Source organism: Equus asinus, chromosome 7 (assembly GCF_041296235.1).
Source record: "Equus asinus isolate D_3611 breed Donkey chromosome 7, EquAss-T2T_v2, whole genome shotgun sequence".
Classification (NCBI taxonomy): Eukaryota; Metazoa; Chordata; class Mammalia; order Perissodactyla; family Equidae; genus Equus; species Equus asinus.
Genome location: NC_091796.1, coordinates 108,859,181 through 108,875,199, shown reverse-complemented (window position 1 = coordinate 108,875,199; position 16,019 = coordinate 108,859,181). Strand labels below are relative to the sequence as shown.

Here is a 16,019-nt window from a genome sequence, read left to right as displayed (position 1 = left end):
CTGAGGCTCCCGGACAAAGTCCGGCGGGTGGGACCGGCTTCCCAGGCGTGGTCACTCCTCTCCCTCTGCCACCTGCATGGGACCCCTGCAGGGACCAGCTGATTCCACCGTCCCACCTCGGGGTTCGAGGTTTGGTCGTGGGAGATTGCTCTTCCTGGGCTTGTGGGATGGGGAGCATCCCTGGACGCCCCCTCCCTGCAGCCCTCCTTGACACCCTCCCCCCCCAGATGGGGTCTGGGGGTCTCTGGGTGGCCGGCCAGTGCAGGCAGCAGGCCTGAGGAAGCTGCTCATGCCCCAGGAAGCCTGAGTGCTGTGACCAGTTCTCTGCCGCCCCCTCTCACTGCCTGCCTTGACGATCCTGCCAGGCCAGGGCCCCACCCACCCGTGACCTCCACACTGCCCAGCGTGGGGTCTGCCTGTAGCTGGCTCTGGAAGCCGGGCTGGCTGGCTGGAGAGAGCCAGGCCCTCAGCTCTGGAAGTCCCTTCTGACATCTAACCCTCCCTTGGAGCTCAGAGGGAGCAGGCCTGGGGGCCAGGGGGCCATGGGTGCGTGAGGGGGTGGGTCCAGCCCCAGGCTGATGAAGGAGACAAACCTCTGCCCCGAGGGCCCTGGTCCGGCCCTCTGAGTGTGTGACCTTGGGCTCAGTCGTGACGTGAACTGCTAAGCCTCAGTTTCCCCATCTGTGAAAGGATGACAAGTACCTCTGAGGGTTGTAAGGAGGGTGAGATGAGCCGATGTGGATGAAGTGTGGCCGTTGGTTGGTTCTGTCTTGATGAATCTCTCCGGAGACCTGCGGCATGCAGATTGCAGGCAGGCTGGTGGGTGGGTAGGGCTCTGGCTGGGGAGGGTGGGAGGGCCTTGGGCAGAGGGAAGGACGCGGGATGCAGATGCTTCAGACCAGGGTCCAGGTGGCTTCCCAGGCTCGCTCCAGCTTCAGTCCTGTGGCCAATCTTGCTGCTCAGTGTGCCCCTCTGTCGGGTGGGGGTGAGGCCTGGAACTCCTGGCCTGTAAATGTCCACTCCCAGCGAGTGCAGCCCCTGCCCAGCCCAGCAGCCCTCGGAAATCATCTTGGCTCAGCCCCAGTTTGGGAGCGGCTTCTGGCAACAGGCCAGTGCCCAGTGAGGGCCCCTGAGTGCCGGGTGTGTCCCGGAGCACGGCCTAGGAGGGTGCCTGCTGACTCTTGGGCACCCTCCAGCCTGGGCAGCCTGGGGATGTGTGAGTGTGGCGGCTGCTCCTGCGCAAGGACTTGCCTGCCATTCTTGGAATGCGCCGAGTCCTTGAAGGGCGGGGCGTGCCTCGGCCTGGAAGGCTGGCCAGGCCTTCCCCACCTGGCTCCTCCTGGAAGCCTTCCTGCCCTCCCCCCAGAGCTGGGGTTCAGGCCTCTCTGTGCTGGCACCACCTGGGGTGGGGGTGGGAGGCACGGGTGGCTGACTCATCACTGTCCCGAGCTGGCGCCTGGTTGCAGCTGGCTATGGTCAGTGGGTGTGTTTTTGAGCCGGTGATGGAGAAATGCAAGGGATGAGGGTGAGGAGTGACCTTCCAGCCATCAGCCGGGCCTGGTGTGGGCCAGGGTCTGTGTCTCAGGCATCTTGCCAGCCTTCTGGGGCCGACTCAGGCATGAGGACCCCTGCCCGACTGGAGGAGAGGGAGGCTGGAGGGAGGCCAGTGCCCCCTCGGCAGGCTCCTGCCCAGGGTTTTCTTCCCTGTGTACCTGCTAGGTGTGTGTGGGGGCTCAGGGACAGAGGCCCCAGTCCAGGCTCTCTAGGTCTGACTGGTGCCCTGGGAAGGTGCCAGGGAGGAGGCACACCTACGCTGGACCCCGAGGGTGAGTGAGGTCACCACAGGCCAACAGGTGACAGGCTGGAGCAGGGCGAAGACGGCAGGGGGCCTCTGGTAGGGCGTGTGTTCGTCAGTGTGTGACTGGGCAGGTGCGTGTGTGTGTGAGCATGTGTGTGTATGCATGTCTGTGTGTGTGTCTGTGTGGCGTGCGTCCACGTGTGGAGCGCGGCCGGAGTCAGAGGTCTGGCAGGCTGTGGGCATGGACACTGGTCTCAGAGAGGCTTTCCCTCAGGCCTCTGGCTCCGACCCACCATGCCCAGGGTCTCAGCTTTGCACAGCTCATCCCACTCTAACCACTCATTTCTGAGACCTACAGAGCCACCTCCCTTCCTGGCCCCATTTCTTTTATGGGCTCTACTGCTGACCCTCTGCACTGCCAGGCAGCCCACCATCCCAGCCCCATTCTGAGCGGGTTTCCTGTCCCTGAGGGTGAGGGGAGGACCCATTCGGCCTCAGAAATGCCTCCTGCAGCCACTGCCCAGCACATGGGGCCCCATCTGGCTTCCGGAAGTTCTTTCAGGAAGCCATCGCCCACCTGGCGGGTCCCATCCAGGGGCCTGGGTCTGTCCTTGGAGCTGGGGGTGCACACATACCCACCACAGCTCTGGACGCCCAGATGTGCGAGGACAAAGTACATGTTGGAGGTCCAACACATGGCCACCCCCAGCCACCTCCAACACTCCGGCAGAAGCCCACGTGCTGGCCTGAGACTGACCCGCAGAGAGTGTGCCCCCGCCTCGACAGGCTGGAGACTTGGTGAGCCTGGGAGAGCCCCCTGCCTCCTGCTGGGAAGCAGACAATGGGGACTGGGATGAGGGGGAGCAGGCTTTGGCGCCACCAGCGTGAGCTTGGCTAGCAGCAGGCAGGCAGGTGTGCGCGCTTCTCAGAGAGAAGCCTTCCCAGCCCAGCATCTGATGCAGAGGGCAGAGCCCAGACAGCCTGAGTGGGGTGGGCCGGCACTTTCTGGGCGGGAGGGGCCACTCAGGTCCCATCCAGCAGCCGCCTGGCCCTGGGTTTCATTTCCTCTGTCAGTTCAGCGCCCAGGATGCTCTTCATCTTTTTGCTTCTGAAGTGTTCTTTCTTTTGTATCCTACTGGGGTGCCCTGAGATGACCTGTGATGCTGCTACAGAATGAAGTCAGTGAATCCACCCTCCCATCCATTCACACTCCTTCCATTCATCCACCCACCCACCCACCCACCCATCCACCTCTCCACCATCTATCTATCTATCCATGCACCCACCTACCCATCCACCCATCCATCATCCACCCATCTACCTATCCACCCACCCACCAACCCATCCACCTCTCCACCATCTATCCACCCAGTCACCCACCTATCCACCATCCATCCATCCACCTGCTCACCCACACATCTACCCACCCACCCATTCATCCATTCATCCACCTGCCCACCTATCCACCTATCTACCATCATCCATCCATCCACTCATCCACCATCCATCTACCTACTCACCCACATATCTACCCACCCACCTATCCACCATCCATCATCCATCCACCCATCCACCTATCCGCCAATCCACCATCCATCCATCCACCATCTATCCATCCATCCATGCACCCACCTACCCATCCACCCATCCATCATCCACCCATCTACCTATCCACCCAGCCACCCACTCATCCATCCTCCATTCACCCATCCACCATCCATCCATGCACCCACCCACCCATCCACCATCCACCCATCTACCTATCCACCCACCCACCCACTCATCCACCCATCCACTCTGGGCCTCATGACACATCTGCCTCTCCCTCAGCACCCTTGCTCTGTAGCCTGCAGCTTTGGCCACTGTGTTCTCAACACCCTACAGGCAGCCTCTCAGAGTTCCCCAAATTTCTCCTGCATTTCTCAGTTCAAACTCCAGAGAGCATCTGAGTGCCAGCCTACGTGTGCCTGCCTGGCTGTGGGAGGTGGACCTCAGTGAGGGCCCATCCCTGGTCTGGGGTCAGGGAGGCAGGAGCCAGAACCAGATAAATGCTCTGAGAAGGGACAGTGGGCAGCTCAATCACTCAGGCAGTATCAGGCAGTAATCTCTACCCTCTTCATTTGCATACCACACACACTCACAGAAGATTCTCATCATGTGCAGATTCTTTATTTGGAAACTAGCCTACTCTCGAAAATGTGTTTGTAACCCTGAAGTCACTCCTTGCTTGTACAGTGATTTGCCAACACGAGCAGAGCAGCACAAACTTTGAGTCCCCAGCTGAGGGGAACGAGGGGACACTCTGCCTTCTTGTTCCATCTCACACTATAAACGTGTCCTCCTGGTCTATTTAGTACCATATTTTCTGCACTTTGGTGCTTTCTGTTGGAGATTTCGCTGTTTAAAATGGCCCCAGGCCTGGTGCTGCAATGCCAGCCGGCGTTCTCGAGCCCAGGAAGTCCAGGCTGGGCCTCATGGGAAAACACCTGTGTCGGGCGAGCCTCCCGCAGCGTGAGTTGGAGGCTGCTGGCTGTGAATTGGACGTGGATGCATCCGTACTGACTAAGGTGTCTGAACAGAAGCACTGAATGAGGCGGTCTTGATGGGCTGATGGAAGTGTCGTGCCCAGAGGCTGGCAGGACCTGACCCTGTTTCCCCAGGAGTGATGGATGGCCCTATACTCACTAATTCAGTGTTAGCAGTGACTACAGACCATAAGCATCGTGCCCTGGGGCTGGCTGAGGTCGGAGGTGGACCCCGCAGCTGGGTGCACGGCACACGGGCACCTGCTCCTTCTGTCCTCCCTGTGTCTGCAGGCCCGTCCAGCCATGGCCTTCCTGTGGGCAGTATGGCCTGGCCAGCTCAGGAAACTGCACTGCACAGAGGCTGGGGTGGTGGCAAAGCTGGCTGCTGTGCAGGCTCTGGGTCCCCGTGTCTGTGGCATGCCTCCCCTCTGGCACGTCTCTGAGCCGGCTGGGCCAGCATTCTTGCAGGCAGTTAGCGCCCGGCCCTGGGGAGTGCAGGGGACCACAGCTGGAGACGCAGCCTGCAGAGCAGAGAGGAGCCTGGCTAGGTGGGAGCCAGTGGCCTGGGGCCTCTGCTGACCCATAGAGAGGCTTGGGCTGTCCCTCGCCTTCTCAGCCTCCCTTGTTACCTCTGTCGCCCAGTGAAGTTCTAGACGGATGGGTGGTTTTCTGCTTGGTTCTGCACAGACTAGGCACGCTGGGGTGGAGAGCAGCTCAGCTGTGAGGGTTTCATATATTGGGCGCTGCGCATCGTTTGCTCGAAGAAAGTTTCTGCAGCTGAAGAGGCAAGAAAACACTGGGCCTTGCGGCCTGGCTTTGGGAATGTGGGCGGACTGTGTGTGGGGGGCACACCAGATGGAACCCTCGGGGGCTCCTTAGAGTTCTGGGAGTGAGGAGGTGCTGAGCCCCCCGTGCCCCAACCTGGTGTCCGCACTCCTGCAGCAGCACCATACTCACCCTGCCCTTGGCCTTGAAGCCGCAGACTGTGAGGCTGGGTCTCCCTCTCCCCTCTGGAGAGGCACAGCTGGGGGCAGGGGAGAAGGACCTGGGGGCTGAGGGGCAGAGATGCAATTGCAGGGCGGGGGGGCACCTTTAGGCTGAAGAATTGGGCCCTCCCTGGTGTTCTTAGGCAATCAGGGCTGCAATCCGTCGCTGGGGGTTTTGGCCACTGGCCTGTTTCTTAGGGACGCGGCGTAGGTCTGAGTGGGTCACAGGAGCATCTGTGAATGGAATGAGGATGCTGCTGGTGGCTGTGACCCTGCAGGTCCCTGCCCCCTGCCTCATTCAATCCTTCCACTCCTCCTGTCTCCGGCCTCCAGCCCCGACTCCAGACCCCCCAACGCTGCAGCCACCTGCTCCTCCCAGGATAACCCGTGTTCCTGTCTGGCTCTGTTTTGCCCCAGCCATCCCTGAAGGAGGCTCTGAGCCTCATCACCCTCGTGGAAAAGACTCCACTCGCACCTCAGCTCACTCAGAGGCGGAGGAGGGGGTTCCTTGAGCTCCCATGGGCACCCTCGGCTCCCAAAGCCCCTGGGACAGGTCTCTGTCCCCAGCGTCACCTGCGCCCCCTCCAGCTGTCTCCCCAGCATCTTCCTGCTCGCCCTTCACAGTTCTCCTTTTCTATTGTAGAGCAGCCAGGAGGTTTGAGGGTTAAAAATAACCAAAAAACCAAAACCCAAATATGGTTATACATACACTGGCCCTGTTGATTCCTGGCCTAAGACCTCAGCATCTTTCGCACGCCTTTGCACGGTCTGTTGGCTCTGCCTGGGTGTCCATCCACCCCAGGGACTCTCTCTGGACCCCCAAGGCCCCCCCTTCACAGAGCCCTTCCTGGCTCTGGGACATGTGCTCCCCTCTCTCCCGCTGAACGTTGACCTTGCCCAGGCCTGTGTATGCTTAGTCTCCCTGATCAGACTGAGTTCCCCGCGGGTGTGGCCAAGGGTCAGTGTGGGAGCCACCGCAGGGGTGTGGGGGTGTGGAGGTTGCAGGCGGGGGCACCAGTGAGCGCCAGCCCCCACCCCACCCCCAGCTCGGCCCACCCAACCTCCAAGGGGGTGCCTCGGAATGAACCCCAGACTGTCCCCCTCTACGCTCAGTTAGGACCCTGGGGCTCTCCAAGCCGCTATGCGTCTGTCCCCTCCCCAGAGAGGCGCTCCATTTCCTTTCCACTGTTTCCTTTCATCCATCTATTCCTTATTACCTTGGCCGTAGTTTGTAATTAACTAGAAATCAGGTTCTGGTCCGATGAGCCTAGCGGCGCCCGAGCGCGACCGCTAGCTCGTGCTAACTGGACCGCGCGCTCGCGCCCGGCTGCGCCTCTCGCCAAGTTAGGGAGGGCGCGAGGGGTGCTGAACTGAGTCCCCTCTACACTGCGTCCTTCCCGGACGCATCTCCTGCCCACGTGAGCCCAGCTGGGCTGTAACCAACGCCATGGCTGGAGCCACGGAGGGGAGGGAGGCGCGCGGCGCCAGGCTTTCTGTCGATGGCTATCAAGAGGACGTTCTTTTCTCTTTGGTGCAGTCTAACTTGGATGCATGTATTTATTGAACACAGAATGCATTCCTGAGATCCGGATTCAAGGCCTGTGCAGAGGGGCGGGGGGAGCGAGACGTCCCTCCCTGCTTTAGCTTCTCGAGAGCGTGCGTCTGCTATTTCTTGGCGCGCTCCAGTCTGTGGATGCGCCGGCTGTGCCCCGCCCCCCACACCCCTCAAGCTGTTTGTTATCCCGGCCTGGCTGCGGAGGGAAAGAGTGATGTTTGCTGAGTGAGTGAGTGAGCGAGTGAGTCAGCGGTTGCTCAGTTTCCGGTGGGGGGGGTGCTGGGTGGGCTGCTGTTTGAGCTGAGGGAAGCTCCTCCAGCCAGGAGACCCCACCTCACTGTCTGGTTCCTCTCCCATGGGCTGGGTTGGTCCAGACCCACCCCCTGGAGGGCGGGGTGTGTGTGTGTAAATTTTCCCCAAAGGAGGGCTCCAGTACCCGGCACGGGGGTGGCTGGGTCAGTCCTGGCCAGGGGGCCCTTCTGGCAAACACCCCTCTTGAGTTGGCTTAGAGGTGGGCTCGTCCTCCCCAAGCTGCCGACTCAGGCCTGAGTCATCCTCCACCTCCCTGGAGCCAGGCTGAGGGGGGAGTGGCTAGTGGGGGGATGGGCAGGCTCGGGGATGGGAGGTGGGGGAAATGGATGAGGTCTGACCACTCCCCTCAGGGCCCTGTGCAGACAGGGAGTGCCGCCCACAGGCCTCATTCCACAGCTGTGGACCTGGCAGGGCCTGGCTTGCCTGGGGAGGCCCCACTGCAGGCGGGTTATGCCCCGTGGACAGTGGGCAGTGTGGCCCTGGGGTCCAGCCCAGGGGCACCGTAGCTGGACAGCCTGGGCCCAGAGCCTGGTTCTGTGCTGATGTGCTGCCTGGCCTGGGGCAGGCGCCTTGGCTGCTCTGAGCCGGGGCCCCATAAAGTGGGCATGGAGATGGTGGTCCCACCTAGTGCTCCTGGAGGGGTGATGGGGTGAGGTGTATGAGGCCCTCTGAGCGGTGCCCGCGTTGTCTGTAAAAATGAGCGCAGTGGCGTCCAGGTGTGGGCGGGAGGTGGGGCAGCCGGAAAGCAGCCCTTCAGTCACTGGCTGAAGTCCAGGGATGGGGGCAACCACTTTAGATGGAGGGGTGGTGTCAGGACACGCCATGGGGAGAGAGAGGCAGAAGCGCAGAGGAGGTCCTGCTGGGCCAGAAGAGCGCGTTTCACTCCGAGATGGGGCAAGGCATGGAAAGGGTGTGAGCAGGGATGGGGCAGGGCCAAGCGTTTCCCATCTTGGAGAAAACCAGCTGTGGGGGGTGGGGGGCCTGGAGGGCTGGGGTTGGTTGGTCTGGTTATCCCCACCCTACAGTTGCAGAAACTGAGGCTCAGAGTGGGAGCCGTGCTTGGCCAGGGGAACCTGGAAGGAACTGTGGGCCGATGCTGGAGTCTGCGTGCCAGCTGGGGGGAGACAGGGCTCTGTGCAGCTGTCATAGGGACTTCTTGGGGGCACAGGAGGACCAGGGACCTACCTGGACATGTGAGCATTGGTGTTCCTGGCTGGAACGTCGCCCTCAGGTCAGCCTCAGCCCTCCCACCAGGAGGCCTGGCCTTGCCTGGCCCATCCTGGGTCCTGGGCACCTGCACAGGCCCGACAGGAGTGGTTGTTCCCATGGAGGGAACTATGCTGAGGTCTGGGGTCTAGGGTCCCAGACCATCCCTGGCTCTGTGCCCTGGGCAAGGGGACTTGACCTCAAGCTTCAGTTTCTGGAGCTGTCAAGTGGAGCTGGGGGAGGGCAGTGGGCCGAACGAGTCTAGCTGGGCCCCCTCAGGGTCAGCCAGGCCTGGTGGGGGTCCTGGCCGAGATTTTCCAGCTCCCCGGGGTGGAGTTCCGGGGGGGCCCTGGGTGGGGGAGGGCAGGCTGCGGGCTGCTGTGTGGGGCTGAGGAGGCAGCTGCTGTCTGAGTCATGCTCCGGAAAATGGAGGAGGCCGTTTCCACCACCATCTGTCTCCTTGGGAAGAGAGAGGAGGAGAAGGAGGAGCTGGGGGAGGGGGTGGAGGGCAGGGCTGGGGGGGTTGGGGGGGACACCTCAGGCTGGTTCTTCCTGCCTCTCCCTGGGCCTAACTGGGGTGGGGGTGGGAGGCCTCAGGCCCCAGAGGGGCCCCACGAATCAGCAGGGAGGGTGTGCAATGCTCTGCATAGCAAAGCTGGGCCACACCAGGGGCTCCAGCTAAGGGGCTTCTCGGGGACCCCCCTGGGGACTCCCTCGCCCAAGGGCAGAGACCCCAGAACCTGCAGGGTCTCCTGAGTTCAGCACAATGCAGGGCACCAAGTACCAGGTCCCCTCTCCTCTGATATGTTGTAGTGACGATGTCCCTGTCCCCTGGGGTTGTGGGAACCTCAGCTCAGAGCCCCTTTGAGCAGCCTTGAGCCTTGAGTTCCCACATTACTGAGAACTGCCCCTCTGGGCAGCTGTGGAGGTGGGGGCTCTGTGTGCGTGGGGTGACTCTGCAGGGCGCCCCTCCTCTTGCCTCTGTGTCAGCCCCTCCCCCTCCACGGGGCTGGGTGGAGGGTGGAGGGGATGCCCTCTGTAGCTGGGGCAACCCCCTAGGCTGCACTGCCTTCCCACCCTTCTGGAATCATGACAGTCTCCCCCATCACGTTAGTGCGAATGGGGCTCTGAGGCCTGAGAGGGGAAGGGGCTCCCGGACCCCCCTGTCTTGCCTCAAGTCGCATCCCAGCAGTGAAAACGGGGGCCGGGCTGGATCAGTGGGTTCCAGGGGGTGGATGATAGGCCTGTCAGCGGTGGAAACTTCTGTTCAGGTGAAAGCTCATGCAGATGCAAACCCCTGGGAGCTGAGCTTTCGGCTGCCCTCCCTGGCCCACCACCCTGGAGCGGACTTGTGGCGGGGTCCCCTCTGTTTCTTGGTGTATCCATCTCTCTGGGCTTTGGGCTCCCGTTCTAAAATAGGACTGGAGGGGCAGAGGGTGTGCAAGGTGACCCTGTGCCATGCCTGACACGTGTCAGAGCCAGCAGGCAGCTGCCAGACGTCAGGGGATGGCGTCCCTGCGGGCCGTGGCGATGCGGCAGGGCTGGGCCCAGTCCTGGCGAGGGCAGTGTGGGGTCTTCCTCGCAGGGACCGGGAAGCATTCAGGAGCCTTTGGCTCTGAGGATCCGAAACCCCATCTGGTGGAGGCAAGGAGAGAAAGAGGAATTGAGCGGCTGAGGTCACCAGGAGGCAGCCAGCGTCAGGACAGCCCCTCCAGGTCTCCTGTCGCAGCTCTGCGCAGTCAGCGTGTCTTCCCCCAGGCTGGCGCCATGTCTGCCCGCAGCTGCCGCTCCCCGCTCCTGGCCTGGGGGCCCTCAGAGGAGGGGCGATGGTGATGATAAGACGCCCCACGTGGGACGGATCCTGGGGACCGACTCTCACGGACAGTCTGGGCCCCACACCCCGGCTTGGCCAGTGTCTGTGGTGGGAGGGCTAGGAGAGAGGTGCTGTGAACAGAAGACCTTCTCCACAATGCCTCGGTTCAACAAACGGGGCGGTTCCCCGAAAGGGGCCAGGCGGGAGCGGGTTAGCAGGACGTCCACAGGTGCTGTTGGCCTTCCCTGCAGGTAGAGCTGGGCCTCCCTTGGATGCGGCCCTTCCCTGCAGGTAGAGGTGGGCCTCCCTGGGACGTGGCCCTTCCCTGCAGGTAGAGGTGGGCCTTGCTGGAAAGGCGCGGTTCCCGTGGCTCCCAGCCCCCAGGTGGGAGAGGTATATCCGACTGGACACTAGGACTGAGGAGGCCTCTGAAGGGCTGCTGAGGACGTGCTGGCCAGCTTGGCCTTGGCCATGGGGGTGGTCAGCTGTCTGGGAACAGCTCCTTGGGGCTGGGAATGGAGAGGTCACCTTTTGTATGAAGTTGGGTGGGGGCCGGGAAGTTGGACCCCAGCAGGGCTTTGAAGCCTGCAAGCAAGTCCCCCCTTCCCACGTCAGGGACGCATAACCCATGCCCCAGCACACTGGGCTTCCTTGTGTCCTGGGTACAACAGAGCATTCCCTTTTACAGATACAGAATCTGAGCAGGATAGTCTCAGAGATGGTGAGATGTGTTAGAGCTGGGGGCCTTCCCATCAGCAGGCACTTCCTTTACTCCCATCCTGGGTCTATCATGGGATTCTTAAGGCTACTTAGTGTTAAAACCCTTACAGACTCCAACATCTAGCCATCCATCCATCCATCCATTTGGCTGTCTATCCATTCATCCATCCATCCATCCATCCAACTGTCCATCTTTCCGTTCCTCCATCCATCCATCCAACTGTCCATCCATCCATCCATCCATCCATCTAACTGTCCATCCATCCCTCCATTCAACTGTCCATCCAACATTTATTGAAAGCCTGTCATGTGCTGGGCATAGGGTTGGCACTGGTTATACCCGGGAAGCAAAGGCCCAGCCTCACCTTTGAGTAGGGGTGCCGGCTTTAGTAAATAAAAATACAGGACACCCAGTTAAATCTGAATTTCAGGTAAACAATGACTACTGTTTTAGATGAGTATGTCCTGTGCAATATTTGGTATAAGTATGTCCCAAATATTGCATGGGACACACTTACACTGAAACTTTGTTGTTTATCTGAAATTCAGATTTAACTGGGCGTTCTGTGTTTTCTGTGGTAGCTGCACCCTGAGGCGCTCACTGTCAGCTGGTAAAATGATGCTGGGTGCTATTTGCTTCCGCAGTCGCTCTGAGGGTGCAGCCCTTCCTGCCTCTGAGAGTTGGGGCACACCTGGCTGAGGGAACCACCTGTGCACTAAACATCTTCTATCTTCTCACAGGTCTTAATCCATCGATCCTGCCACCTCTTGTCTGCACCTTCCATATCTTTCCCCAATAGAATCTCTTCCAATAGCAAGGAAATGAATTCAAGTCTCTCTGGAATGTTGTCTATGGCACCAGAGCGTGGCCACAGGTCAAAGGCACTCATTTGCAATATTCAAGTCTCTGGGGACATGGGAGCCTTCCAATCCTTCACCCTCCTTCAGCCAGGCCCACCGAGGACACTCCGCTGATCAAGCCAGCCTGGCGTCCTGTCACCTCTCTTTAAGGCTGGGGGAATCTGGGTCCAGGAGTTCCTGACTTTCTGGTCTTTGGGTCCTGCCCAGCCGTGAGCCCTCCACGCCCCCAGGACAAGACACCAACTCAGATTCCACTAAGCCTGTGTGGTCACAGGGTCCTCAGGAGGTCTGGGGCAGCCCCTTCCTCTGGCCCATCCCTCCGTGGCCTCCTGGCCCTGCTATCCCTGCCCTCCACCCCTTGTGGCCACCCCCCTGGGGCACAGGCGGTTTGTCGGACTGTGTTTGGGGTTTGGCCGCATCTCCTTCTGCTGGAGCGTAATCTCCCAAGAGTAGGGCGACGTCTTCTCGTCTTCTCGTTGTTTTTTTTTTTTTATTTTTTTTAAAGATTTTATTTTTTCCTTTTTCTCCCCAAAGCCCCCCGGTACATAGTTGTGTATTCTTCGTTGTGGGTTCTTCTAGTTGTGGCATGTGGGACGCTGCCTCAGCGTGGTCTGATGAGCAGTGCCATGTCTGCGCCCAGGATTCGAACTAACGAAACACTGGGCCGCCTGCAGCGGAGTGCGCGAACTTAACCACTCGGCCACGGGGCCAGCCCCGTCTTCTCGTTGTTTTATACCATTCGTGCCTGGCCACAATGATAACAGCTACTGTGTATTTTGGGACTTGCACAGTCGTCCCTCGTATCTGTGGGGGATTGGTTTCAGGACCCCTCGAGGATAAAAGATCTGTGGATGCTCCAGTCCCCCAGGTGGCCCTCTGTACCCGCAGGTTCCGCATCCTTTGATTCAACCCATCTTGGGAATGATGGGGAACCCATTTATACTTTGGAAAATGATTTAATTCAATCCTATAAAAATCTATGAACTTGGTAATATTTTCTCCATTTTGAAGTTGTAAATACTGAGGCTCAGAGAGTTTAAGAAACTTGCTCAAGTTTACCCAGCTAGTGATGGCTAAACCAGGAGCACAAAAGAATAGTTTTAATATTTTTGAAAAATACTTGTTATTAATCAATTAATGCTAAAAATTTCAGAAAAGAAAGTCTGTAAAAGTCACTGTAAACCCAACCACTAAGAGAAAACCGTTGTTAAATTTCTCGACCTTATTCCAGACGTCTTGCTTTGCAGCTATGTAGAGAGAAGGGGCTGGAAATAATTGAACAACAGAATGGGATGACACTGTAATGCTTTACTCTAAAATATAAAGTTTTATTTCATTTGGATTTAAATGGGAGGAAGTGCTGAATTTCAGATAAATATGTTTATCGCAACAAAAGATACTGATTCCTAAAGATCTGTATGTTTTCCATAGTCGTTTTTAAAACTCTCAGGGTCATGATGCTTATGTAATCACATATGTTACAGTGGTTGAGGTCCACCGAGTCCTGTGCAAATACGAGGAGGGGCACCCTCCCAGGCTTCCTCCCCTCCCCTCCTCCTGTCTCCAAATGTGCTGGTTAAATGCTTATGCTTAGCACACTTTTATTGAGGTGTAATAGACATAAAGAAAAGTGCCTCTGATGTACACAGAGAGCTCGATGGCTTTTCGTAAACTGAACCCACCCTGTAACCAACACGCGGATCAAGAAAACCATCCCCAGCCCTGCCCCAAACACCCCTCACATCAACAGCCCTACCCAAAGACAGCCGTGTGTTATTTGCCCCCGTTGTTTGTTGGTTTGGTTTTAGCCTTCCTCAAAGGGGACCACAGCATGTGTTTTCCTGAAGTCTTTATTTCACTGTCATCTCAGAAGGATATTTTTGCTGGGTATGGGATTTTAGTTTGTCTGTGTTTTTCTTCCAGCACATTAAAGATATGTTCCTTTGTCTTCTGGCTTCCATCCATTTCTTTTCTTGAGTGTTGGTCACCCTTTCCTGCTTCTTTGCATGTCTACCAATTTTGGGTTGTACTCTGTACATTGTGATGGTATCTTGTAGGCAGGCAGGATTCTGTTATGTTCTCTTTAAGATTTTTTTTTAAAGATTGGCACCTGAGCTAACACCTGTTGCCAATCTTTTTTTTTTCTATCTCCCTGGAGCCCCCCAGTACATAGTTGTATATTCTAGTTGGGGGTCCTTCTAGTTGTGGCATGTAGGACGCCACCTCAGCATGGCCTGATGAGCAGTACCAGGTCCGTGCCCAGGATCTGAACTGGCGAAACCCTGGGCCGCTGAAGTAGAGTGTGCGAACTTAACCACTTGGTCATGGGGCTGGCCCCACGTTTAAGAGTATTAATTTGTTTTCTGTTTGATTTTCGTTTTATTAAGTGATTACTGAACTCACACTGTAGGCGCTGTCTTCTCTGTGGTGGCTGGCAGGTGAAATCTCTGTTCTCTTAGCTGAGCTTCTTGGAATCCGTCCTGGGCAATCACAGCTCACACTCAGCCAGAGGTTTGAGCAGGGTTAGGGGCTCCCTCTCTGTGACTCTCTCTGTTCTGGGACTTCCCCCTCACTTTCCAGCTGCTGTGGCCTCTCCAAATTCTACCCTCTGGTCTTTCAAGTCATCAAGACTGGGGGTTCCATTAGGGTTTTAGCCGCCCTGCAGGGCCCAGGCGGGACCTGTCCTCAGATGGAAAACCACAGACATGGGAACCCGCCCCCCCCCCCCCCCCCCGTCCTCCCCTTGTCCCCAGTGTTCATCCTCTGCGGTCTCTGCTGTGGGCTGCTCTCCGGTGCCATTGGACAGTTGTCTTCAAGTCCAGCAACCTAGTTGTTATCTGCACAAGAGTTGGTCCAACTGGAGCCACTTGGCCGTTCCTGGGAGCAAACCCTCAGGCAATTAGGGAAGGAGGAGGGGCAGGTGCCTCAGCCGGCCAGCTGGCCTGGACTGACCTGGGGCAGGACAGGGCGGAGTTGGGGAGACTGTCTTGCTCTGGCTTGCCTCGGTGTGGGGCCTGGTCTCTTCGGAGATCTGACTGAGAGGCTGGCAGGCCATAGTCTCCTGCCACACACAGCACCGAGATTTTACAAGCGTTCTGGGACCCAGGGTACACCTGAAGTCTCCTGTTTTGCCACTTTTGTCCCCGTGACTGTGGAAAGGGCTCTGCCCCTCAGCTGCTCCCTGCCGGGGCCAAGCCCAATCCCAGCCCAGCACCCAGAACTGACAAATATCCCCAGGGAACAGACGGCTGTGAATCACCAGCCACCTGGATGGTTCTCCTCTTTCTGGAATTTCAGCCATTAAGTCCTCATGGCCCCACGGCCGCCTGGGGCTCTCTGATCCTCAGCAGTCAGATTTTCGTAATGCACCCGGCCCCTCCAGTTGTTGTCAGCAGGAGTGATGGCCTCTGTGTGGGATCCCTCTTCCCTCATGGGTCGTAGAAGTATCACTGCACTGATTGCTCTTTGCATTCTGGTCTGCACCCCGTCGTTCGGCCTTATTTCCAAAGTAGAATGGTGCTGATGCTGCCCTCCAGGCTCAGCATCCACCAGCCTCCTTGGGGTTTTAAAGAACAAATGAGAGACCAGACGGGAAGCTGTTGAAATCTCTGCTTTACAGCTGGAACTAAGAAAAAGCAAAAGAAAAGAAAAACCCAAACCTTTAAAATGCAATTGCCTTTTGCCCCAGCAATACCAATCCTGAGACTTCATCTTGAGACTAGAATTTAGAATGTGCTCGAAGCTCAGGCTGCCAGGACGTTGATGGCAGTGCTATTTAGAACATTGAAAGGAAAACCTGAGAAGGAGTGAATTTCCAATAACAGGTAATTTGTTCAAAAAAAAATTTGGTTTATTCGCACCATATAAAGTCATGTACGCATTAAAAATATTGCGGGGGCGTGAATGGAAACATGGCTGTGTTTTGTTGTTGACAGAAGGTGGCAGGATCTGGAGCAGACATGTTGTGTGGCCACCTTTGTGGGCACATGGCGGGCGGGGAGGGGCGTCTGCGCCGAGAGGTGTCCTTGATCCTACAGCCGTTGACTCGGGGGGTGATCGCTGCTGTATTTTCTGATTTTTAACAGGGACTATTTTTGACTTTGTCTCTTTGAGGTATGATTTATAAACAGAATGCATAGACCTAAAGTGTGCAGTTTGACGAATAAATGGACCCGTGAAACCCACCTCCGGAGCAGGATGGGGAGCATTTCCGCCGCCTCAGGAGGTCCCTCCGTGCCTCCTT

At 57.8% G+C, this 16,019-nt stretch overlaps 1 protein-coding gene across 3 annotated transcripts in view; it reads right to left on the bottom strand.

Moving 5' to 3' along the window:
* INF2 (inverted formin 2) overlaps positions 1–1,181 on the bottom strand; it is a 30,157-nt gene extending 28,976 nt beyond the window's left edge. The window contains exon 1 of one of the 3 annotated variants that reach the window (XM_070514446.1): positions 703–1,181. In XM_070514446.1, coding sequence (XP_070370547.1) covers positions 703–1,068 — 366 coding nt within the window. In that variant the 5' untranslated portion in view covers positions 1,069–1,181. The remainder of the gene's footprint in view (positions 1–702) is intronic. The other 2 variants (XM_070514439.1, XM_044774407.2) reach the window with 2 other exon arrangements.
* Positions 1,182–16,019: the final 14,838 nt, after the last annotated feature.